Source organism: Mytilus californianus, unplaced genomic scaffold (assembly GCF_021869535.1).
Source record: "Mytilus californianus isolate M0D057914Y unplaced genomic scaffold, xbMytCali1.0.p SCAF_2, whole genome shotgun sequence".
Taxonomy (NCBI): domain Eukaryota; kingdom Metazoa; phylum Mollusca; class Bivalvia; order Mytilida; family Mytilidae; genus Mytilus; species Mytilus californianus.
The window spans coordinates 33310865-33337280 of NW_026262668.1; the positions used below are offsets into that span (position 1 = coordinate 33310865).

At 33.0% G+C, this 26416-nt stretch overlaps 1 protein-coding gene across 1 annotated transcript; it reads right to left on the reverse strand.

The window, feature by feature from the left end:
* Positions 1-2534: 2534 nt before the first annotated feature.
* LOC127728944 (beta-lactamase domain-containing protein 2-like) lies at positions 2535-24805 on the reverse strand. Its single transcript, XM_052236524.1, has 8 exons — positions 24672-24805; positions 23666-23860; positions 23079-23178; positions 22424-22529; positions 21098-21220; positions 18401-18585; positions 9163-9402; positions 2535-4367 (listed from the first exon to the last, which is right to left on the reverse strand). The coding sequence occupies exons 1-8, from the start codon at positions 24803-24805 to the stop codon at positions 4143-4145; spliced, it is 1308 nt and encodes a 435-aa protein (XP_052092484.1). The 3' UTR covers positions 2535-4142.
* Between the last annotated feature and the right edge of the window lie 1611 nt (positions 24806-26416).

The following is a 26416-nucleotide window of genomic DNA, read 5'->3' on the forward strand; positions in this document are numbered from 1 at the left end:
TTCAGTAAGGTTTTACAAAAAATGCAAGACACTGAAGCTAATTTGATGCATTATATGAGCATTTCAAATAATTGTCACTAGTCAGTAGTAATGGAAACCAAATGTAGGAAAACCAAAGGTATAAAAAAATGAAGAATAACAAACCTAGAAATAACATCTAAGTAGGCACCAGAAAAATATCAGGATAACCTCAGAATGTAAACATTTTTTTTGTTTTTTATGTCATCTCAGATATTGTACAATAAACTTATGTCAAAGTAACGACATACCAATAGAAAACGAGATGTGAAAGATACAAAAGGAATATTCAAAATAGAAAAATAGAAAAGTGGAAAATAAACTGACAACGCCATGGCTAAAAAAGAAAAAGAAAAAACAGACAAACAACAGTACAAAAAACACAGCAAAGAAAACTAATGACTTTATCAAGCAACATGAACCCTACCAAAAACTGGGGGTGATATCATGTGCTCCGGAAGGGTAAGCAGATCCTGCTCCACATGTGGCACCCGTCGTATTGCTCATGTTAGTACAAACCCGGTAATAAGACTAATTCGGTAGGTCATATTCGGGGAAGGGGGACGGGATTGTAGTCACGACATTAGGAACATATCCGTTATCATCTGTGAAACGGATATTCCGTAACAGTCAACCAACCCGTGATGGCGTCCGTAAAACTTACGAAGGGATGATATCAACTTCCCAATTGTGAACTTTCCATTTTTATGTAGCAACATTCCGGCAGCGCATGCATACGGAGTATATATCTCCCAGCTGATACGATACTCCAGGACTTGTATTTCCTATCATGATTTCCTTGATAGAGGGTTGCTGCTCACAAGGAAGCTATTAGTTTAATTTCTTGATGTTAGTCAAAATATGCGGCAGACTTAACTGTATCTGTTGTATTCTTTATCTTAAGTTCGATGGGATAGATATGTTCAATATAGTCACCAAATTTTGAATTATTTAGTGAGAGAACATCATCTTTGTAGCGGAGAGTAAATTTAAAGGATACTGCTAACTTCTTTTCTTTCTTCCTAAGAAGTTCCTTAGTAGACTATGATCAGGTCCAATCAGAACAAGTTGTAATGATTACATTTACTAGTAGTTAAAAAAAAAATTGAAATGCAGACAGAATTGAACGAAAGGATATAACTTTATTTCACAGTTTTATTCACATTTTAAAAAGGCTAATCTACTACATTATAAAGGTGTCTTGACATATCCGAAAATTGAATGCTAAAACTAATTGAATCTAATATTTTCAGTAAGGTTTTACAAAAAATGCAAGACACTGAAGCTAATTTGATGCATTATATGAGCATTTCAAATAATTGTCACTAGTCAGTAGTAATGGAAACCAAATGTAGGAAAACCAAAGGTATAAAAAAATGAAGAATAACAAACCTAGAAATAACATCTAAGTAGGCACCAGAAAAATATCAGGATAACCTCAGAATGTAAACATTTTTTTTGTTTTTTATGTCATCTCAGATATTGTACAATAAACTTATGTCAAAGTAACGACATACCAATAGAAAACGAGATGTGAAAGATACAAAAGGAATATTCAAAATAGAAAAATAGAAAAGTGGAAAATAAACTGACAACGCCATGGCTAAAAAAGAAAAAGAAAAAACAGACAAACAACAGTACAAAAAACACAGCAAAGAAAACTAATGACTTTATCAAGCAACATGAACCCTACCAAAAACTGGGGGTGATATCATGTGCTCCGGAAGGGTAAGCAGATCCTGCTCCACATGTGGCACCCGTCGTGTTGCTAATATATGTACAAACCAGGTGATACGTATAATTCGGTGGGTCACTTTCGGGATTGTAGCTACGATAATTGGAACATATCCGTCGTCATAAGTGAAACAGATATTCCATAACGGCCAACCAACTCTTGATGGTGTCCGTAAAATTAACGAAGAGATGATTTGAACTTCAACACTTGGAACTCTTGGTTTAGTAGCTTCCTTGTGAGCAGCAACCCTCCATCAAGGAAATCATGATAGGAAATACATTCCCTGGAATATCGTATCAACTGGGAGATATATACTCCGTATACAGGCGCTTCTAGAATGTTGATACACAGAAAAGGAAAGTTCACAATTGGGAAGCTGAAATCAACTCTTTTGTCGTAAAGTTTTGTTTTCAACCTACCATCATTGTCAATTTCTAGATGTAAGCCAAGATATGAGGCAGACTTAACTGTATCTGTTGAATCCTTTATCTCAAGTTCGAAGGGATAGATGCGTTCAACATAGTCACCAAATTTTGATTTATTTAGTGAGAGAACGAATAACATTAAACAGTACCAATGTTACTGCACCAGATGCGTATTTCTTCAAATAATGTCTCTTCTGTGATGCTCAAGGCCAAAACATTCACTAATCCAAAACCTAATACTATCATTGGAGAGTTGATATATATCCATATGCATTATGTACCAAAAGCATAGCCAAACTCCAAAAATATGCACGAGGAAGATAAATTCCTTAATTTAAAAAAAAAAGATATCTTAAGTCACTGCTAATTTTATTAACAAAATATCGATATTTTCATGCCAGTACCGAAGTTTAACCAATAAAAAAGATTAACAGTCGTTTAATTTGTAATATCAGTTCTGATTAAGTATAAGGAGGGGTGGGCAGAAGAAAAGCCTCACTCCCGACATGCCTTCCTTAAAAAGCCATGTAGTATTTTTGAAAAAAAACATCTCATAACATTTATTGTCTTTGGTGCTTTTTTTAATTTCACTCTTAAATTATTTATTATTTATTGATTTGAAAAACATTAGTTTTTAAGCGGCTGTGGTAAGTTAATTCTTAACAAATATAAACCACAATGACAACACTATCAATTATTTGTCTTCATTGAGGATTATCAGAAAGTTTAAATTCATTTTAATTATTCTAATAGAAGTTAAAAGCAAGTTAATGTTAAGAAAACAGACGTTCGTTCATATTGTAGTATTGCTGTAACAACGAAAATATTTGTATATTCTGTTGGAGACACAAACAAACTTTCTATATAAAGTATATTTGTGTACACCTTGCTTTTCCTTACATAAAATATTGGTTGTTTGCCAGTTCTAGTACTAAAGTTCTAAATATAATAACGTTAAATGGAAGGGAGATGGAAGGGGAAAGAGGGGGGGATTCGAAAGACTTTACAGAAATGTTAACTGGCATATATTTATTTGGCATTCGACTTTGGAATTTTCAAAATGGCTGCCGTAACCATGGCAATAAGGGCGGGTGACATCCGCTATTGCTTGCAATGGCAAGTCTAGTTTTATCTATCATTTTTCATTTTGTCTAATAAATTAGATTATGGCGACAAAAAATATTTCACAATCTTTTTGTTCTGTTTATTAAGTGGTTACAGAGAGTAGATGAGAATACAAAAGTTTAAGTACGGAAGCATATGGACAATGGACATTTAAAGATTCATTAATATAAAGCATGCGGTCTTTTTAGGCCTGGAATTTATTTCAGAAACCGGTCGATTTCCTTTACTTTTTTGGTTGTTCAAAGTTCTCTTTTCCTCGTATATATTTGTTATTTGTTCCCTGTTCAATGTTTGGTGCTAGTAACTGTTGTGTCGCGACATTCGTGTTCTAAGAGTGTATTAAGCAAAGTATGTTTCGTTTTTACATCATAAAGTTCGGTTCCTTTTTCACATTATTCGCCAAATCATACCATAAAACGAAAGGAGAACGAAATTCGGACGGCACGTAGGGAAAGGTTGTTTGAAACATATTTTTTTTCAGTTTTTTTTTGTCCAACTTCAACAGAATTTAAAGCCAATTTTCAAAAGAAATTGTGTAATTTCCTAAGGTTTGAAAACTTTTATTGTTCTACTGATATGAACTGAATATAAAGTTTTAAATATTAATACATCAAAAATAAAAAAGAATGGTTATCATAAGGAATAACATTACACAGTTGCTCGCCTTACCTCTTTTTACTGTTCATGAAAAAGGTGGGATAACAGATCTTAAATTCTAATTCAAATAAAAAAGAAATAAAATCGTTTAAGAACAAGCGTCGTTCAATTCACTTCTTTGTAGCTCCCGATGTATTTTACGCATATTTACACATATATTATAACTACGTTATAGTTACGTACTAAGATACTGATAATGTGTCAAACTGTTTACCTAAGGAAGATTTCGATTTTTCAATATTATTTAAACAGTTATAAAATTCCTTCTGCAATGCTAAGAACTTAGGATCGTTTCCGTAACCAAATGCAGATAGATCATTTGTAAGATAGGCCATGCCTATGTTATTTATTGTATCGCCATACGCCATCTGTCCGCCATACCCGGGATGTCCATATACATCTTCATTCTGAAATAAAACAGTTTCAAGTACATATGAAGGTTTGTATAAAGGAAGATGTATACATCAATGAGAAATATTTTTTATCCTTCCAGTGGATATACAATTAAGGGTTTGCAGCGTCTGACTAACATTCAGGAACTATGTATTTGCGATGATGACAAACATAGAAATTGTTATTGTTGTGTTATAAACATGTATGAAGCAGTCCAATAGAGATTTCCAATAAAATGACTTTACTCGACATAACCGACCTAACTCAACGTATATCGTCCTATTGCATCGAAGCATGACGGAGGGGAGCATACACTGCATATAGATATAAGAAGATGTGGAATGAGTGCCAATGAGACAACTCTCCATCCAAGTAAAAATTTATAAAAGTAAACCATTATAGGTCACAGTACGGTCTTCAACACGGAGCCTTGGCTCACACCGAACAGCAAGCTATAAAGGGCCCCAAAAAAATTACTAGTGTAAAACCATTCAAACGGGAAAACCAACGGTCTAATCTATATAAAAAACGAGAAACGAGAAATGCATTTTTTGCTCTTTGAACACGCATTTTTTGCTGATGTAGACTTAATGTAAAAATCAACCCCAACTACTTTTTTTAATCTTTAAATATTTTGTTATTAAATTTTTAATGATTTTATTGACAAAAATATTTTAATGGAATAAGTAAGCTAGCAACTTGTAATCAAATACAGCCATCATTTCTTGTTATTTCACTTGACCCATATTTCAGTTCTTCTCAACATATGAATTTCAAAAACTACCAAGTAAACATTTAGCATGAAAATATTAAAATAATGAAATCAGAAGCGAGAAGGTTATCTCTTTTTTTGTTTTTATAAGTTTTAACGTTTAAAAAGTGGATTCCAACACATCCGAATGTAAAAGGTGTACGCGACTAACTTAAAAAAAAAAATCTATAATTTATTTCAAGATAATTTGACGTGGGCAGAAGTTCATATCATTGATACATTTATCAAAAAGTACTTTTTAGTCTTTAACTATAATAATGCATGGGACGAGGTTTTGATCATGTATGCCTAAACGTGCATTCGCAGATACAGGGGTAGAGGGCGTACTCCCCCTTTCGATCGCCAAGTAATTTTGAACATCTCACATTTTCCACGTTATCTATACAAATGTTTAGTATAAAATCGTCCAATATTTTTTCGCATTGCTTCGCTCGGCAGTATAAATTCAATTATCGGGAACTACGCCCTCTTTCAAATATCTTGGATCCGGCCATAATCACAAATTGTATAGCACCAAAAAAAAATTTAATGATTGTCGTTTGACTTTGATAAATACGTTTTAAAAACAACAATGTTTGAACATTAGACATCTCGCACGAGGTTTAAAAGTTTAAGACTACATACTGAATTGGATTTTTTCCTGGATTTAGAGCTCACTTAACACGGAAATGTGATACTGGCGTGTAATCCAATGGACACATATTCTTGTTTCTGATGTTTCTTTTAATATAAATATTCATTTATTTAGTTATATATAATCCCACTAACAAATAATCATGTATATTTTACTGATAAATTATCATTACATTTTATAGAAACTACATATAATCTGCTATACAGTTATGAACACTAATGGTCCTACAGACACTCTGTGCTTTTGACATGACACAAGGTCTTGCTTTTCTGGAGTGTTTATGTACTTAATTTGTGATATGTACAAAAAAGATGTAGTATGATTACCAATAAGACAACTCTTCACAAGAGACCAAATGACACAGAAATTAACAACTATAGGCCACCGTACGACCTTCAACAATGAGCAAAGCCCATACCGAATAGTCAGCTATATGAGGCCACAAAATGACAAATTTAAAACAACAAAAACGATAAAACTAACGGCCTAATTAATGTACAAAAAAATGAACGAAAGCACAGCAACAAATGATAACCACTGAATTACATGCTCCTTACTTGGGACAGTCACCGCCATACATAATGTGGCGGAGTTAAACATGTTAACGGGCCCACTTAGTGACTTACCTGGGACAGTGGTGTAAGAGTACGAAATAATTGATTAATATTCTAGACTGGATAATTATTCTGTATTTATTAGTTGTAATTGTTTTTAAGATAGTGTTCAGTAGCTGTGAATACTCTAAGATCGGTTCATGGAGTTTATTTTGAAATGCTAGTAGTTGCTGTTTTTGTGCTTCGTTTAAGTCGGACGAGTCAATCCCTTTCTTACTGTTTTAATTATGAGTAGACATGATCATTTGATAAACATACTTCTATGATCTCTATTGGCTTTAACTTGGACATTTATAGCATGTAGCAAAGAGATGCATGCATAAAATAAGTTCTCGACATAAATTGGCAAAAATATCAGATAAGAATTTAGCATCAAGCTATAAAACTTACAAGCTATGATAAATACGACGAAGATTTAGCTTCAGGCTATAATACTTATGAAGATGATGATACTAATGTATGTCTTATATCCAGCGACAAATATTACATATATATTAAGGATGATGAAATGATAGTGATTCGCTGGATCGAATTGTCCAACAAAATAATTGAACCCAAAATCGAGGCTGGCCTGCTACCAGTCAATTCCATATTTAATAAAAACATGTTTATATATTTTATGCTTTAACTGCATATATTATTATTCTAGCATCATATGTTTTGTTTTGATATCACTTTTTGTTGCATAATTTGTTTGATTTTTCTCCTTGTTTCTTTGTATCAAAAAGCTTAGTTTTTATTGTAAAATGGTGTTTCACAGCTTCCATTATCCTTGTGACTTGCTATTGTACTATTATCCAGAAGGCATGCAATTATTATTCTAAATAGTAAAAAATACTTTTTAACAAGTAAAGATTTCCCCGTTTTGATCCAGACTTCCTTACCACTAGCATCTAAGATACATACACTGACAAAATATTGTACCCGCACTCATATTACAATCACCCTGTCTGTCCGTCCGCCAGTCTGTCCGTTCAACAAATATTTTCAATTTTCTCTTCAAAGGCATTTGTATGCTGAGCATGCATTCTTTTTTCGATTTATTTTTTACACTCCTGGGGTCAAATAATGCTTAATAAAGTATGATGCAATCCAAGTTATCAACTTTAACAGAGACAAATTCTGACTAACACTTTGAATTCGATATTTCTGAAATTGCTAGAAAAATCTCTGTCATATAATAAATACCCAAGGAAATTAAATATTATAAAACATTAAGAGACGAAAGGAAAAAGGGACACCAATCTGATACCGACAAATAAAAGCATGTCAAATATTAAATAATAAAAGGTTCATTTGCAAAGTATATCGAAAAACAAAGTCATGGTCAAAACCATGAAACACAACTCAAATCAATCGTATGATAGGTAAAGATACGTGTATATACGTGGTCTTATGACAGTGAAGTTTTGGCGGGAATCTCAATAATCACGTGATATATAAAAATCATGATTTCTTTCGTTTTTCATCATCTTAGAAATACTTGATATTGATAAAATTGATCCTGAATGGGTTTTATAGTTTAGGAATACTTAGTTAAAACTTGAATGACGTATTTAACAAAATTTATATGTTAGCAATAAACGGTCCCGTTACGTGCGTACGTCGAGTTAGGTACGTATGTCATTTTATTGGAAATCTATAATAAGTCGTGCTTTATGACGTTATGCCATAGAAATGCAAGGTTTTGTCGGATGAATCGAATTATCCGACTTGACTACATGTATATGTTTCACAGAACGTGAAATCGAAAAAAAAAATCACATCAATTTAATAATACTATTATTAAACCTCTATTACTAGAAAGACAAACTATTTGTTTTTCGGTTTTTTAAAACATAAATCAGGCCGGTAGTTTTCTCGTTTAAAATGTTTTACATTTGGCATGTCGAGGGTTTATTTGTGTGGGAGAAAAATCCATATTATACCGTAACTTCAAATAGACGTTTTTCACATGCCATGACGTAATACATAATAGGGGTTTGATAAAGCATTTGCAACCGTGAATAAGATCGATTGCATGATGTCGTACAGATTCGGGGTTTGATAAAGCCCTTGCAACTGTAAATGATATTGATTACATAACGTCATACATATAAGGGGTTTGACAAAGCCTTGAAACCGTGACTGATACCGATGTCATCACGGATGGCTGATATTGCACAATTCAATTTGGTTGTATTACACATAAAATTTACTTGAACTTTCTACTAAGTATTTAATAAATACGTATACTTTACACATTTTAATTGCTCATTTTGAAAAGCCGACTCTTTTTGGATGTCGCATAAGACATTTTCGTAAATTTTATTTTTTTCCCGGGATACTTTATCTGTTGATACATATTATGTGACCGATTTGTGCATATTTAAATATGTTTAGCAATGTTGGAAGACGTACATAATGGCAAATTTTAAAAATACAAATTTTTTAGTCTCTAAGAAAACTTGTAAGATTTCCGCTGCTTTTGCAATTTGGGTACTCGGTGCAATTTGGGTACAGGGACGTTATTTGTAATATAAAATGGTTAATGACAGGATAAATGTTGATAAGTAATGCGATTAACGATAAGGTATTAATATGTGCTAATGGCTTTGCTTAAATACTGCAAAGTTTCAATTTTGATAAATCTCTTTAATAAGTTCTGAGGTCAGTGTGTAAAACGCACGACGAACAACAAACTTTTTATCCCGATGTTTCATTGAGTGCAGTGGTACATCAAAACAATAATTATTAATCAACTATGAATGGCGCAACTGTCATTCATGAGTTACACATATACCACCAACCTTTGGATTTTTTGAGTAGAACAGTCCTCTTCCCATTTGTATTTTTCTTCCATAGTTCAAACTTTCACCTGCTACTTTCGGAGTTGTTAATGCTTTTAATGTTTCTTCTGACAAAAACTGTTTATCCCCAAGTTTTCCTCCATTAGCTAAAATTCCATACAGTTTTGCCATACCTCGAGCAGTTCCATGTCCACTTACAGATGAAATAGCGATTTCTCTCATGTAGGGATCAGTCGTTATCTGAAAAGTAATTCGGAATTGTTTGATATATATAAAAAAATGTTTTAAAAACTGAGGGTTCAACTTTGAAAGCAAAACGGAGTCGGAGGTTTTGCTTCCTAACTTCTAATCCCGTAACGTGAGTCATTTTTATCGAAATCATACAAATTGAAACCAGTTTCTGGTTGAGTTTTTTTATCTGATATATCAGTACGCATTTGTCTTCATCAAACTTATTACCCCATTTAAATCGTGGTCACTTGTGGCCGATTTTTAAGTCGATTTTCAAATTTCTATTATACAACATACTCGTTTATCATTGTATGTCTTCTGTGATATATTTAGCCATAACCGGTCAACTTATTGTCAGCGCCATGAGATTTTAAACAAAACCTGTAGGTCTGACTAAATTTCTGAATATTGGTTAAAATGATCATAATAACATCTTAATTCCATGAAATATAGGAATTTAATTGATTTGTGTCAATAGTTTATCATATATAAATTGTTATTTATAACTCGTGATAAGGATAATCATAACTATACTAATTTATTACGTCACATCACTTCCGCAATCAGGTGAAAAACACTGCGCAACCGCAATTCCAGTATGCTGCCGACTTTCGTGGGTGACTGAAGTGGGTCAATAACCTCGACTACCAATGACTTTATTAAACGACTTCGAGGAAGTCTTATCAAAATTTTATTGAAGATTTGATAGTGTTCATATTTATTCAGTAATTTTTTTCATTCTTATTTGGATATAATATAAATATAAAGTTAACAATGGAGGACACCATTATCCAGACCCGTGGAGATTAAAAGTCTGAGAAAATGTCCAATAGGAATGCTAAAAGAGTATAAAACTAGATCAAAAAGACCCAAAGCCGTGTCCAAGCCTGTTGAGTTGGGTAAGGTCTCTTCCATGAGAACGCCATCGTCTTCTTAAACAAAGTCTAGTGTTAGTGATATTCTTAAGCAAACGAGGTTCAAGCAGAAAGTAAAAAAAATCCCTTGTTAAAAACAAAAACCAGAATCCATTAAAGAGACAAAATTTGCTAGCATGTGCCAAAAATAGGTCTGGTGATAAAGGTGTCTCCACAATTAATGAAGAGTTGGCTAAAAACTGACATTTTTAGAAATATGATTTGCCAAAATAGTTTTTCAGATTTCATGCAGGGTGATGAAATTACAGATCAGAGAAATTTGGCGGTTTTGTAACTGTTCAAACTGATCAGGTTACTTGGCATATGTTCGGGTGATGCATGCATAGTAGACACGCTTATTCTGTTGACGTACATGTTTCACGTGTGTTCCTTTGGGAGTATATGCGATTCCCTCAGGTTTTGTTTGCCACCTTGATTTGCATCTTCTTAATCGATTTACGAGATTTGAACATCGATAAACTACTGTCGCCTTAATCCAAGGCATAACACAAAACAATTTAATAGAAAAACAAAGGGGTATCCATCCACGACACAAAATCAATACATGCACAGCAAAAAAACACACAAAAAGCAAAGGAACAGCTCTTTTATTGCTGTTCTTCATCTTAGAGTCACAGTGAGGCCTTCAACACGGAGCACTGCAAATTAAAGACGGCCCCTAGCACCGGCTTGAGCGGAATTCTTTGCAAAAATAATTTGGATAGTCTTTGTTAGATGCAACACCGACTAATCGGGCCCGGTCAAAAAAGAACATACTGGAAAGTAGTACATATTTACAACAAAATAGTTCCTACGCATAGGTGTAAATCTAAAACTATGTAGAATACATTTTAGTAATTACTAGTAAGGTATTAATTAAGATATATAACACTTTACTAAAGTATAAATAAACTAGATCTAATGTTAAAGAAAGTGGAGTGCAATGAGCATAGTTAACACGAATTCACTCCCTGTGATAAATCATGCTCATATATTTGTATTTTTGATGAGGATAACTCTTATGAAACATATATGGTGAATTTGGTCACTTGCGAATGCCAATGTTCCAAATGATAAAAAGTTGTTGGCGGTGATGTGGTTAAAAATATTAATGTATTGGCAAATCAAGCAGGATATCAAATAAAATAAGAGGAAGGGCCGGCTTGAGAAGTGGTTTCAGTGGCGGTCGTAGACCTTGGTATTTTAGGATCAGCGGTAGAGGCAAAAGCCGTGGTAGAGGTATAGGCCATGACGGAACATCTCATGCAGGCTACAAATATTAGAAATATAGTAGCAAATAATAATAATACTACATGTATAAATATTGATGCAGATATCGAAAAATTTACTTGATATTAAAGTAATGAATCAGGTAGAATCGATTGAAGGAAAATAGAATTCACCAATTTTTGATAGACCTAAAAGAATGGAGAATATCGTATGATACCAAATGTTTAAAAGTAACATGAACATGTAGAGTATAAAGTAAAATAACATAAATACCGAACTCCATGGAAAATTCAAAAGGAAAGTCCTTTATCAAAATCAAAAGCTGACTTGGTACAGGCATTTCCTTATGAAGAAAATGGTGGATTAAACCTGGTTTTATAGCTAGTAAAACCTCTCACCTGTATGACAGTCGCATAGAATTCCATCATGTTGACAACAATGTGCGAGCAAAACAAACAGAAATAATAGGTACAAATGTCAAAAATTGGGGCACAACAGTCATCATTGTGTTATAATAGATATAGGAAGATCTGGTATGAGTGCCAATGAGACAACTCTCCATCCAAGTAAGAATTTATAAAAGTAAACCATTATAGGTAAAGGTACGGCCTTCAACACGGAGCATTGGCTCACACCGAACAGAAAGCTATAAAGGGCCCCAAAAATTACTAGTGTAAAACCATTCAAACGGGAAAACCAATATAAACAAACACTTATGTCAACAAAGAAAAACAAAATGACACATAGAAACTCTACAGAAAAAGCACATAATCAAAAATGAAAGACAAGGATACAAAAATGACCATAGTACATTAACACAATAGCGGGACATATAAATACCGAGCCACGCTAAAATGATATTACCAAAAATGGACTAAACAGTAAGGTTAAAAATATACAAAGACAAATACTTCAAGACCATCATGTATTATTTGTGAAGTTGATACGGAATATTTATGAACAAGGACTTGGAATCTTCCGATGCACTTTTTTTTAGAAAAAGGACGAGACGTTTTTCGACATAACCCTGGTTCATCAATCTTCTACTTAGACACTGTTGACGTTTTATAAAGTCTGAGTAGCAGCTGCAAGCTCTTGAATACCGAATTCTTTGGGAAATGTATATCCCATGTGCAGGTGAAGCTAGTATATTGTTGCCAAGGTGGGGAAATTTAAAATTTCAAAATTAAAATCGTTTCGTTTGTCATAGATTGTGGTACTGAGATGACTGCTCATGTCAAATTTGATGTACGAGTCTAAAAATGAGGCGGAGGAAGCCGTGTCTATTGTTTCTTTAATTTCTAGTTCTGGAGGATATATTAATGGAAACCAATCAGAAAAGTTTCGATTGTTAATGAAAAGAATATTATCAATATATCTGAATGTGAAATTAAATGATCTGGCTTCTTTGGTCTCCTTGTTTTTGACAAGTGTCTGAAGGAACTCCGACTCATATGAAAATAAGAAGAGGTCGGCAAAGAGAGGCGCACAGTTCGTTCCCATAGAGTGCCGACAATTTGTTGAAAAAGTACCTCCAAATTCAACAGATATGTTGTCAATAAGAAAATCCAGCATACTCATCACTTGTTCCTCGGTATATCATGTTTAATCCTTTTTGTTCACTATTAACAAAATATGCCGTATGGTATCCCAAAGCAACACATTCATAGCGTATGCTACCAATTTTCTTATATTGAAAAGCCTTGTGGAATATTTCTTTTAGACGATTTTTCAATTTCACACGGGGAATGGTGGTATAAAGGGTTGAAAAATCAATGGTTTTGATAGAATTAATTTCAGAGAAAGATCGAGATTTAAAATTACCCAGAAGTTCTTTAGGTTTTTTTTAGAATCCACATATGGTTAATACCACCTCACAGAGTAAACAGTTTCACAGTATTTCTGAAGACCTTCTTTCTTTGTAGAAAATGAAAACAATTAACACGTTATAAATTTCATGCGTCCGAGGCGCTTTTCTGGATAACATGCAGATGAGCCGGTAATGTACCGTTGTTTATACGGAATTTTTTGAAGCTTAGATATCCAATACAAACAAGGTAAGTCCTCAGATTTGCTGTTCGATGTTATTTTCATTGAAGCCATGAAGGACTTCTGGTTCGCCAAAATCTCATCCTCGTCAAATGATATGTCTTTGTATGTGGGATTAGCTGAGTGCTAATTTATTCCTAATTCTTTTACAAAACACTCGTAATAGTACGATTTACATGCAAAAACAATATTATTTGAAGCTTAAGTTAGTATTAGATAAGTTAATCACATTTACATTGCTGCAGTCTGGACTTGACAAATTTCCTACTCCTTTGATATTATCAGTGCACCAATATGGCATTGCAGTACCTAGTTAACTTATCCAGATATTTTCTCTATCTTTTCGGAAAGGAGTAGGCTATATTTGTGTGGTGATAAATATTTCTCGATCATGCGTACTTTCATAGATAAAGAAGGATCATGGTCGGGTTGATTAAAATAGTTATAAAGAACCCTGAATTGCGGAGCTTTATTATTAGACCGGTGTTGATTTATCTTTTTACGCAAAGTTTGTCGAGTTTCACCAACATAAAGTAGCCAAGCAGAGTACATTCAATTCAGTAAACGACATTGTCCGTGGAACAGTCCAGAGACTTAAAAGATTTTGTATAATAATTTGTTCCTGTTAAGATACTGGTAAAATCTTAGAAGTGATTAACATTTAACATGTCTTACATAAACTCCTCTTTCCCTTTTTAAGTAATATCCTTTTAAAACGGATACTTTTGAAATGGCAATAAAATTTAATAAAACAAAACTGTTACATGACAAGTGTCAAACCTACGTCATGCGTATTGGAGATTTATAACAAGAATTTGACTCCGACCTAACGCCCGAGTACGAATAAGAATAGTGTCAAATCTACGTCATGCGTATTAGAGATTTATAACAAGAATTTGACTCCGACCTAACGCCCGAGTACGAATAAGAATAAGGCTAGAAAAATATAAAGGCAATGCGTGGACGATCTGAAAATGATAAAAAAATTATATTCTTTTATTATTCAATATAATAACTAATAGTACAACAAATCTCAAATGGCTGTAAGTTTTGTTTGGATATTGTGTTATGTCTTATCGTTTGTGGTTTGAATTCTATTTTTATTTTCTACATGTATGTAAAAGTTAAGATAATTAATCAGCTAGTTCATTTATATGATTTTTAGTTTAAAGCTACTATATGCGCAGGATTTATTTGTTTTTACAGTTTCGATTTAGAAGAAAAACCGACATGGTTAGAAAATACAAATAATTACACCATTACTAACACAATTCTATATCAATATTCTTGTAATGGTTACAAAATACCTAAAATAACACCATTACAAACTTAATCCCAATTTTATATTCTATTTTTAGAAATTTACCTGTGACGTCACTTTTTGTGATTTACATATTGTAATGTACTATTATATTATTTTTTATGTATGTCTCTGTCCTGAGTGTTCTTGTGTTTAGTTGTAATGTATTCCTGTCACGTAATGTTGTCATTTTAGTGGTATTTTTAACATTGCTATATAAGCGGGAGGTTTGGCTAGCCATAAAACCAGGTTCAACCCACCATTTTTTCTTAAAATGACCTGTACCAAGTCAGGAATATGGCAGTTGTTTTCAAATAGTTCATTTCTATGTATGTTGGCGTTTGTTTTTGTAGCAGTTCAGTGTTTATGTTATTCCTTTGTTTTCCTCTTATAGTTGATGTGATTCCCCCGGTTTTGTTTTGTGACCCGGATTTGTTTCAGTTAAATCGATTTATGACTATTGAACAGCGGTATACTACTGTTGCCTTTACTTACATTAAAAGTGTTCCCATAACTTTATAATATTTAGGTTCGTTAAATACAAGTTCGACAATGACTCGGTATTCTGTTTTCTGAGTTTCCTTCACTCTTTCTTTTGAGCGATCTACTATCTTGTATAAGGCGTCACAACTCGAGAACGATTTTGATATATTTTATACTCGATTAAATATATATTTTTGATCGTGGAAAGAATGTTATTGATAATCACGAAATTCATTCCACTTCTAAAGCATATTCATCTATTCCGATCTCTACGATGCTGAACAAATTATGTATTGTTGTGTTCATCATACTTTACGTTATTGTTAAGTCTTTTTGATTAAGTGATTGCCCAATGACCAAACAATCATTAATCAAACTTAATTTGACAACCTCCAATTACCTTACCATAGTCGCCTTCTAATTGTCCATATCTTTCACTTGTTGGGTTATCGTTTGACTTTTTTTTTATTCCCCTTTAAAAATTATTTCTTTTTAAACATCGCGTGAGATTTTTAATTACTTTGCGTCAGTCTTCTTTTCTAACGTTTGCTGCTCATTAGTAGCCTTTTCTTGTGGAATAGTTTCGACAATAAGAAAAATAGGCAAGAATGGTCACGTTGGACATCATTTCTCTTGATTTGTTAATAAAACATTCAAGAGCGTTACAACGTACTGATTGGCCAACATTTCATAAATCTCTTAGAAGTGTCTATTTGAAAAGTGAGCCTCTGTGACATGTGTTAGTCTGGTGGATTTTTATGAAGTAAAATCCTAGCTGTTGTCTCAGGATGGTCAAATTTGCCATCGAACCTTATTAGGTTTATTCATATCTATATTTAACCAATTGGAAGCTAGATTAATAGAATATTTGGAATTGCCTCTATCAAGTGTAGGATTTTACTTGACTTAATGATGATAGGATATTCCAAATTCTGTTTACAGACATCTTGAAAGACAAGACAACAGTAATTTTCTTGGGACATTAAACTTAATGATATGTCATGTATCAAGAAACAGTTTATTGACAAAGAATATTCAACAGACTGCCCAAATCATTGCATGCTCTTGGAAAAAACACTAAAAAGCAGTACGAAGTATTTGTCAAAAAGTGGTTTTCATATTGCCGTGAAGGGAAAATGAAGTTCGAACAAAGTGATAGATTTTTATACGGATTTATTTGAAAATTGTCTTGGTTCAGTTCCGTATATACAGCCATATCTGCTCTTTCTGTACTTGGTTTGGGTATAGTTAATTTCCACGCAGAAGCAGTGGTAGTCAGATTTATAAAAGGAGTATATAATAAAAATAAAAAATTAAATAATAAAAAACTAAGAACTTTCTGTTTTGGATGTATCGATTGTTTGGAATTATTTTAAGCTTGTAATGTAGATACAAATGCTACTCTTAAATTTTGAAGTGTTGAGATCATGTTAAAATTGAGGGAGGAATTTGTTTTTAACATAGATGATTTATTTAAGTCTAGACCAGGATATAAGAATCAAGTTGTAAAATTGAGAACGTTCAACTCTGGATTGGAGGCTTTGTGTAAATATGTTTTGAAAGAATACTTAAAACGCACAGAAAATTTGAGTGTAAACACATATCAATACTCGACAATTTACTGCTCACTTTGTGAGATCGGCAGCCACGTCAAAATCCCAACTGTACAATGTATCATTTTCTGATTTTATGAGAATGTCTGGTTGGATAAATGGGAAAACTTTTGCATCCTTTTATAATAAAAATATTCGAATAGTTTGAGTGTGCGTTAAAACCTCATTTGAACGCATCTATCCCATCGAATTTGAGATAAAGGATACAACAGATACAGTTAGGTCTGCCTCATATCTTGACTTACATCTAGAAATTGACAATGAGGGTCGGTTGAAAACAAAACTTTACGACAAAAGAGATGATTTCAGCTTCCCAATTGTAATCTTTCCATTTCTATGTAGCAAAATTTCAGCAGAGCCTGCATACGGAGTATATATCTCCCAGTTTATACGATATTCCATGGCTTGTATTTCCTATCATGATTGTTTTGATCAAGGGTTGCTGCTCACAAGAAAGCTATTAAACCAAAAGTTCCGAGTGATAAAGTGGAAATCATCCCTTCATAAATTTTACGCACGCCATCACGAGTTGGTTGACCGTGGTGAAATATCTGTTTCACAGATGACAACGGATATGTTCCAATTCTCGTAACTACAATTCCGTCCCCTTTTCCTCGAATGTGACCAACCGAATTAGACTTATCACCTGGTTTGTACTAACAAGAGCAACACAACGGGTGCCACATGTGGAGCAGGATCGGCCAGAGCACATGAAATCAGCCCCAGTGTTTTTGGTGGGGTTCGTGTTGCACAGTCTTTAGTTTTCTAGGTTGTGTTTTGTGTACTGTTGTTTGTCTGTTTGTCTTTTTCTTTTTTAGCCATTGCGTTGTCAGTTTAGTTTTGACTCATCAGTTTAAATGTCTCTTTGGTATCTTTCGCTTCTCTTTTAATTGCAGAAGTGACATGACGTAATAGAATTACAAAATTAAAAAGATTACCTTGGTTAAAGTTGAAATTTAATTTTATTTAATTCTTGTGTCACATATTGATTGTACATTATACAAAACGTAATAAACATATTAACATATCATTTACTTAATTTGTTTGTGAAAAATTAAAACTTATTATTTACATTAATACACTCAAATAATAAATTCAGGTAAACAAAATTATGTAGATAAAAATTATTATTATTCAAAAATAAAATCACATGACTAAAAGAAGTAAAATTAAATTGTTTTTGAAAATAAAAAAAATAACTTACATTGATTGTAAATTAAAAACTAAATTCACGCGATAACGAAATGACTGTTAATTTAAAGAAGAAATTGGTGGTCAAAGTAAATATACTAAATGCATGTCTATTGAACCAAAAAAAAGTATGTTATGGAAATGTTAATCAGTCTGATTATATTTTATTAAACCAGCTGGATTTATGTTTTCATATATATGTAGTGATAGTTCTGAAAATTACTTACCTGATCAGTAACTGCATCTGATGCCTTACTCAGTAGATTGTCTGGATTAAGAAGCAATCCAATTACAAACATCCACATTGACGGTGTTTTAAGGGCATTTCGTAAAAACGCATTTAGTCCATAAGGCTCAAACCGTGCTCCCCTGTAAGACATATTCTTTGGAAGTCCAATTCGAAAATCTATGTCTGAAAAGATATTGATTGAAACAAAAATGAAGAAACATGCAGATGCAGATGGCCACTATGAATTGTTATTTTATTTACACCAGATGCGCATTTCGACAAATAATGTCTTTTCGATGATGCTCGAGGCCAATATTTGTAAATCCTAAACATAATACGAACGTTGGAGATCTGGTATAACAAAAAAAAAAGACTAAAAGTATAGTCAAACGGTAACAAGGTGTCAGAGCTATACAAGAGGTAAATACATTTCTTAATTTCAAGTGATTTCCAAAGATTTATCATTTCAGATTTCATATAAAAATACTGGTTTTCCTATAAAGCTTTTTCAGACAGCATATACGATTTATCATAACATATTTATTATATTTAATGTGCACGTTTATTCAACAGAAGATCTACAGTCTTAATGCAACTAGTTGGGTTCTGTTATCGGCGTATTGTTCCTTTCTTTCGCATAAGGCAGAGGCAACTCAAAGAATGAAAAAAAAAAACAAGCATTAACCTTAATCTATAAGAAAGATAAACCGTTAGATAATGACGTTTTTTCTATTCAATGATTATTCAAGTGGTTTGAACATACAACAGGTTAGATTAGATACACTTTCACATCTCTGATTGACAATATATTTGCTACATTTGGAGGGTGTGTTATTTTACAGACAATCGGTATTCCTATGGGAACGAACTGTGTTCTTCTTGATGACTTGATCCTTTTTTCAAACGAGGCAAAATTCACACAGGAGCTTCTCATGAAAAATTGAAAGAATCTAGCATTATCCTTTAACTTCACGTTCCGCTATATAGATGTCCTGTCACTTAATAATTGAAAGTTTGGTCAGATGTCCTGTCACTTAATAATTGAAAGTTTGGTCGCCTTGTTAAACGCATCTTGTCCATCGCATTGGAAATAAAGGATACCACAGGTACAGTTAAGTCAGCCTCATATTTTGAATTACATCTATTAATTGACAATAAGCTTGGGTTGAGAACAACTTTTTCGCCAAGCAGTAAGATTTTAGCTTTCCAATGGTGGACTTATATTTCTAAGTAGCACCATGCCAACATAGCCTGCATATGGGCTATATATCTCCCATTTGATATGAGATTTCAGAGCTTGATATTACTATTATGATTTCCTTGATATATGGTTGCTGCTTATAAGGAAGCTATTGAACAAAAAGTTTAAATCATCCCGTCGAAAGTGTTATGGAGGCCATCATGATTTGGTTAACCATTATGGAATATAACTTTGTCATCTCTATCTCCTGTAAGTCTCGTCTTCTGTTTCGTTCAATCAGTTTTAGTTTCAGAGGGAAGAACAAAAATTTGCAGATTTAACATTGTTGTGCTGATATTTAGATTAATTATAAATATATAGTCGAGCCAAAGTGGTCGAGTGGTCTAGCGCGTCGGGCATAGTGCAAGGCGATTTGGTGCCACGATATCTCAGTAGCATGAGTTCGAATCCCGGCCAGGGAAGAACAAAAAATTTGCTTCCGCAAATTAACAGATCTAACATTGTTGGGCTTTTATTTAGTTATTTATATCTATAATATTGTTTAGCATCTAACTTAAACTTATAAGGATTTAGATAAGACACGTTTTCTAATATCAAATGACAATTGTTTGATTGTTTAAATTGCTGTAATAAAATTTTGAAATAATATTAAATTAAGGAATTTATCTCCCTCGTGCATAGTTCTAATTCCTTGTTGGTTTATGTTTCGGGTCAACCTTTCTTTTTTTTGGAGTTTTTTTTTTGGTTTAAGGTGGTACATAACACAACAGGGAAATACCTGTGTAAAAATCAGCTAAAAGTTTTAATCACGTTCTATTGTTAAGGAAATATTTAGCTTCTCAATGATCAAAATTAGTGTTTGTCAAACTGCTATCTATCAAATGAAACTTTTCCGAAATGTGTGTGGTTCAAGTTTTTTGAAATTTTTATATTTTTGTCAAAGGGTCAAAGTAAATATTTTGTCAAAATTTTATGAAAATTAAACGAGCCAAATTAAATTTAGTCAAGGTATTTGGTACAACCTTAATTAGCCCTTCAACGTTTCCATTAGGTTTTTGTCTCTTAAATTTATTGGCTTCGATCATCACGTACTGCAGATAAATGCGCATCCGGTTTAGTAAAATTGGTACCGGTAATGTTATGACTTGTATTACTTGATTCAACCTTGTGATACCAATTTCCATGAGCAAGACAAATATGTTTCTGAAAAATAAGAACGTTATCCGGCATGTTGAGAATCGAAATGTAAACATCATTGCGACCACCATGCATGTTTGTGTTCTAAACATAAATAAAGAAACAAAATTTTATCGTCAAATCTTTTTAAAGAATGATATTAATGAAATGAGGAAGTAATTAGAAAATAATGGTGTAAAGAAAAATAACACACACGGTAATTCTAGATGGGACATGAGATAAAAGGAGCACCAACGCCCAAGTAATGTTTTTTTTATTTATGCAATCAATGTGGTAGATACATTTACATTTTCTTACCGAAGGGCTGAGATATTTCTTCCTCAAACAACTGATCTATTCGACGATGTTTTGGATCTGCCTTTGTCAATAAACGGTCTACATAAGCACCAAAAGTTAATGCGTGATATGCTGTGGCAGTACCTGAAATATGAAAATTATGACTTGAAATGTTAGTGTGTATTAAGTTGTATTAGATACAAATATTTCAATTGACGTATTGTAAATACATTTACATATCTTACAAAAATAGTTCCACTGCAAAATCGATGGAATTATACATTTTTTTACAGACAGGATACAGTGCACGCATGCGCATGCAAGGCACATGGTATCGAAATACATATAATATAAATGACAATACGTTCACCAGGTACACATGAGTCCAAAAGTTTTAAAAGCCAGCACTGGTCATTACTTCAGAGCCTTAAAAATTAAAAAAAGGTCTAAACAAAATTTTAGCAAGTGTGAAGAGGATTCACAAATTTTAATCAAATTCATGAAGTATATATCATAAATTGAATCCGTTAAGTCTATATCAATCAGAATTTCCTTATAAATGCTTTTCGAACTTATTTAGAAATCTAACATGCTAGAACGATGCTTTGTGGTTCGTTGACTGAAGAGTAATCTAAACAAAAACTCAATTGAGCAACATTGTTCGTATCGAATCTTGCAATTGGTTCCGAATGTTTGTTGAGAAACACGTCCTCAAAACATACATTGTAACAAATAATGTGTCAATTAAGAAATCAATCATCTTATAAAAGTGTGTTTCAGAGAATGTTTTGTTTGAATAAGAGTGATTTTTTCAAAGTAGGATTTATCCCTCCCTAAGACCAGATACTTTTATCTACGTTGGCCATTTTTTTATTAGACAAAGCAGGACCAATTCTTTCAATTTATCTGTTAGAGAAAAGTCAAATGATTGCATACTATTGCAAGAGGAAAGAGACTTAAACTGTATGTACTCTAACAGATCATTGGAATTTTTTAGTAACAATATCTAATCCGGTGATGTGGGTCTTTTTCGATCGAATTGATTGTTTTCATTTATACATTTTTTTATCTTGTATTACATCAATGCCCATTGGTAAAGGGAATTTGGAGGTATATATTAAACATGAGTGGATTTAAATAACTGTTGACATATGAATTGTAAAGGTAAACATATTTAAAAAAACATGTCTTTGTTGGTTTAACCCAATTATTATTTCATTAGACGGACATAAAATGCAATTTCATCACCAGGCGTGCAATGTTTGTGCATTTCTAAATCTGACATCACGTTAATAACTTTAATTAGGTAATCTTAGGCGTGTGTTTGTATTTCCGTTCGTAGCTCACCTGGTGGCCATTTAGGCGGTTCTTTTTCCAAACTTTTTTCGGCCTTCAGTGGATTATGATGCAACTCAAGCATACTGAATGGATTGTTCAGATAAGCAAGGCCTGCCTTCAATAAAAATTTATAATTTTAAGGAATTATTTAGAGAAAATAGTGTATGAAGATTATTATGTAGGCGAATTTTACAGTTATCTTTTGTTTCTCCGTAATAGAAACAATTGTGAAAAGAATATACATAGCATGATGAAATTCACGTTCGATGGGCAATACAATTGTATTTGTATATCCAAATGTTGCAGAAAGGACTAAAAATCACAGATGTAAGAAATAACTTAAAGTATTCATATTTACTGAATCATTTTATAGAATAGAATCAGAAATTCTTGCAATATTAAACCCACTCATTCCGGTACTCCTCGACATACATTAAATTAGGACAATATTATTATTTTGAACGATGAAATGACAAAATAGGTTCATTTATTTAACCAAATCTAATTCGTCTTATCATAACGATGTCATTTGCTATAATTTACTGGTTAATGGTGCCAATTATAAAACTACTGCGAAAAAACAACGGGTGAAACCGATAGAATTTTTTTTGGAAAATGTGCAATCAGCAGACGACAACAGAAAACAAGATACAAGTATACGTACCGCGTGATGAAGCAACATTTCTACTGTGACATTTTCTTTCCCATTGCAACCAAATCCAGGCCAATAGTGGGACACGAGTTTATTATAGTCTAGTAATTTCCTGTAGATATATAGACGTATCGCAATACAAACATAGAGTTGATTTTTTCCTTAATCGAAAATAATGCTTAAAAAACCTCATTGTTACATCATGTGTTATCCTCTTTTGTGTGTTTTATGTGTTTATGGGTTACTCATGATAGACAAAATGTAATAACTGTTCTTTTGATTGTGTAGGTTAAGACTTGGTAAAAGCTTGCGTATTGATTCCAATCTATAATAATTCGTTTCAAAGGTGTCGGTAATGAGGAAAAAGTCATAAAAAGGACCACATAAACGTAAATTTACATCCCCTCGCCAAATACTGTACTAAAAATAGAAATTTTCATTAACTCCAGTTAAAATCAATTTAAATCTTAACCCAATACAAGACATCATATTTTTTAGAACCCCTCCACCAGATAAAAAAAAAGATAAAAAAAACAAACATTAAACAGTAATGATATGATAATAATTATGATTAACACATATAATGATGTCCCACTCACTGATCTACCATCTTTGCTGCCAGAATAGACACCATTCCTTTTGTTGTTGAAAATGTTATTGGTAAAGTGTCGTTCCTCCATTTTTGCAGATCGTATTGCCTGTCTGCATATCCTCCCCAGAGGTCAACTACGAGACGTCCTTTATAGTAAACTGCAAATGTTCCTCCTATTTCCTGCCCACTTTCAACCTGTGATCTAAAGAAAAATCAATTTTGGGGTATATTAATTACTTCTGTCTGTCCGTCTGTTCTACACAAACGGTTGTAACACAAATTTTTTCTCCACTTCAGTTTATAAAGAAATTCAAAGAAAATTTACAGAATTAGATTAAATAAAGCATAACTGTGCATCTTTTACCTCACTTTTATTAGACTGATTTTAGGGCGTTCCCCTGGCATCATTCCTTCAATTGGTAAAGTCTGTCAACTGTAAATCTAAGAGCATGCTCCAAGAACATCTTATGTTTCTCCGAAACTAAAGCCACAAATTCTTGATACAATACAGAGGTCACATTACGCAATAGTTCAAATGTGTTATTTCCATCGTTTTCCAAAAACCATTTGTCGTTATGTATCCAATAATTTTACTGCATTTTAAATTTGTTCTCATTAATCCCATTTACCGAAAGAAAAAAAAGACAACGAGACTCTAGTCGAGATGAAAACAGTTTTTATTATTCGATATCCCTTGTACAGGAGCAAGGAGTTTGGACGTTGAATGGTGTAAACACAACCATTTTATGTAATATTCATAAAATTTCTTGACATATTTTAACGTGATTTAAGTCAGATATCTTTGATATTCATCAGGATAAATTTAAATATCCGATAAGAAAGATTTTCTAACAAACATCTTGCTACATGGATACCAATAATAAAATATGAAAAAACGGGACAAGATACAAAGGGTATAATTTCCTTATTTGTCAAATATTTAAATCAAAATCGAAATAGTAAATCGAATCAAATATATATTTGAAAATGTTTAGAAACAAACTGCGACATACCTGAACAACTCAGCGACTGGACGGAATTCTGGTAAAAATATTCCTTCATAAGCAGGAGGCAAGTTTGTTTGATAACATTTAAAATAATATAAAGAAATTGCTATGAATGCTACAATATACGCCGAGGATGACATTCTTATTCAAAAGATCAGGGTCAGGAAATAGAACTATACGTGATATCAAACATTTATCGTTTATATTTGTATAGATTATTTGCAAAGTAAACAATCTAGTATCACCTCCCGAATATTGTAGTTCACAGACTAAGACCAATCACAATATTTTGACAGTTAAACTGTATTTACACCCTATACAAATAAAGGGATCTACTATAAGGGATTCATAAAAAAATATGTTAGGACCATAAAAAATTGTCATGTCCCTGTCCAGGGTTACCTTCTTTACATGAAAAAACAATATTCAAAAATGATACCTTTCGGGGGGAAAAAGACGATACATGCACTTAATTGTTGAAATTATTATTGTCTGAACAGATGCATTTTTCCGTAGAATGTCTGTTCTTCGATGAAGTCGTATTTGTTAAATTCGTAAAAGTGCGACAAACATAACATTTAAAAGATATACGGTGACTTATAGTTACTTACACCTGCTTCATTATAAAAATAAGGAGATGTGGAATGATTGCCCATGAGACATCTATCCACCAAAGTTCAAATGAAGTGGATGTAAGCAATTATAGGCCTCAGTACGGCCTTCAGCAATGAGAAAAACCATACCGTATAGTCGGCAATAAAAGGCCCCGACATGATAAAGTAAGAAAAAAATTCAATTGAGAAAACTAACGGCCTAATTTATAACACAACTATTTAAGAAAAACATATATTTTTTTTTTATTAGTTGTTAGTGGCTTTGAACTAGCTGTCAGTAACTGCCAGTACTCTCAGATCTGTACTTAGTGTCTTTTTGTTGTTTGGATGTACAAGTACCCGGCCACGTCCACTTGTATTTGTATTATTTGTATTTTTATCCATCTGATGAGTTAAGCCTCTTTCAACTGATTTGTATTGTTCGTTCTTATGTTGTACTGTTACACCACTGTCCCAGGTTAGGGGGAGCGTTAGGATCCCGCTAACATGTTTAATCCCGCCACATTCTGTATATATGTGCCTGTCCCAGGTTAGGGGGAGGGTTAGGATCCCACTAACATGTTTAATCCCGCCACATTCTGTATATATGTGCCTATCCCAAGTCAGGAGCCTGTAATTCAGTGGTTGTCGTTTGTTCATGTGTTACATTTTTGTTTTTCGTTCATTTTTTGTACATAAATTATTCCGTTAGTTTTCTCGTTTGAATAGTTTTACAATGTCATTTCGGGGCCTTTTATAGTAGACTGTGCGGTATGGGCTTTGCTCATTGTTGCAGGCCGTACGGTGACCTATAGTTGTTAATGTCTATGTCATTTGGTCTCTTGTGGAGAGTTGTCTCATTTGCAATCATACCACATCTTCTTTTTTATATATGACAGACATGAACCAACGACAACCACTCAATACAGGCTCCTGACTTAGGTCAGGCACATATAGAATGTGGCGGGGTTAAACACGTTTGAAGGCGCCAACCCTCCCCTAACCTGGGACAGTGATGTTACAGTACAACATAAGAACAAACTATAAAAATCATTGAAAAACGTCTTAACTTATCAGATCGATACAAAGCAGAAAACATCAAACAAAAACACAGATCGGACGTGCATTGTATTTATACATCCCTAAAAAAAGAAAAAA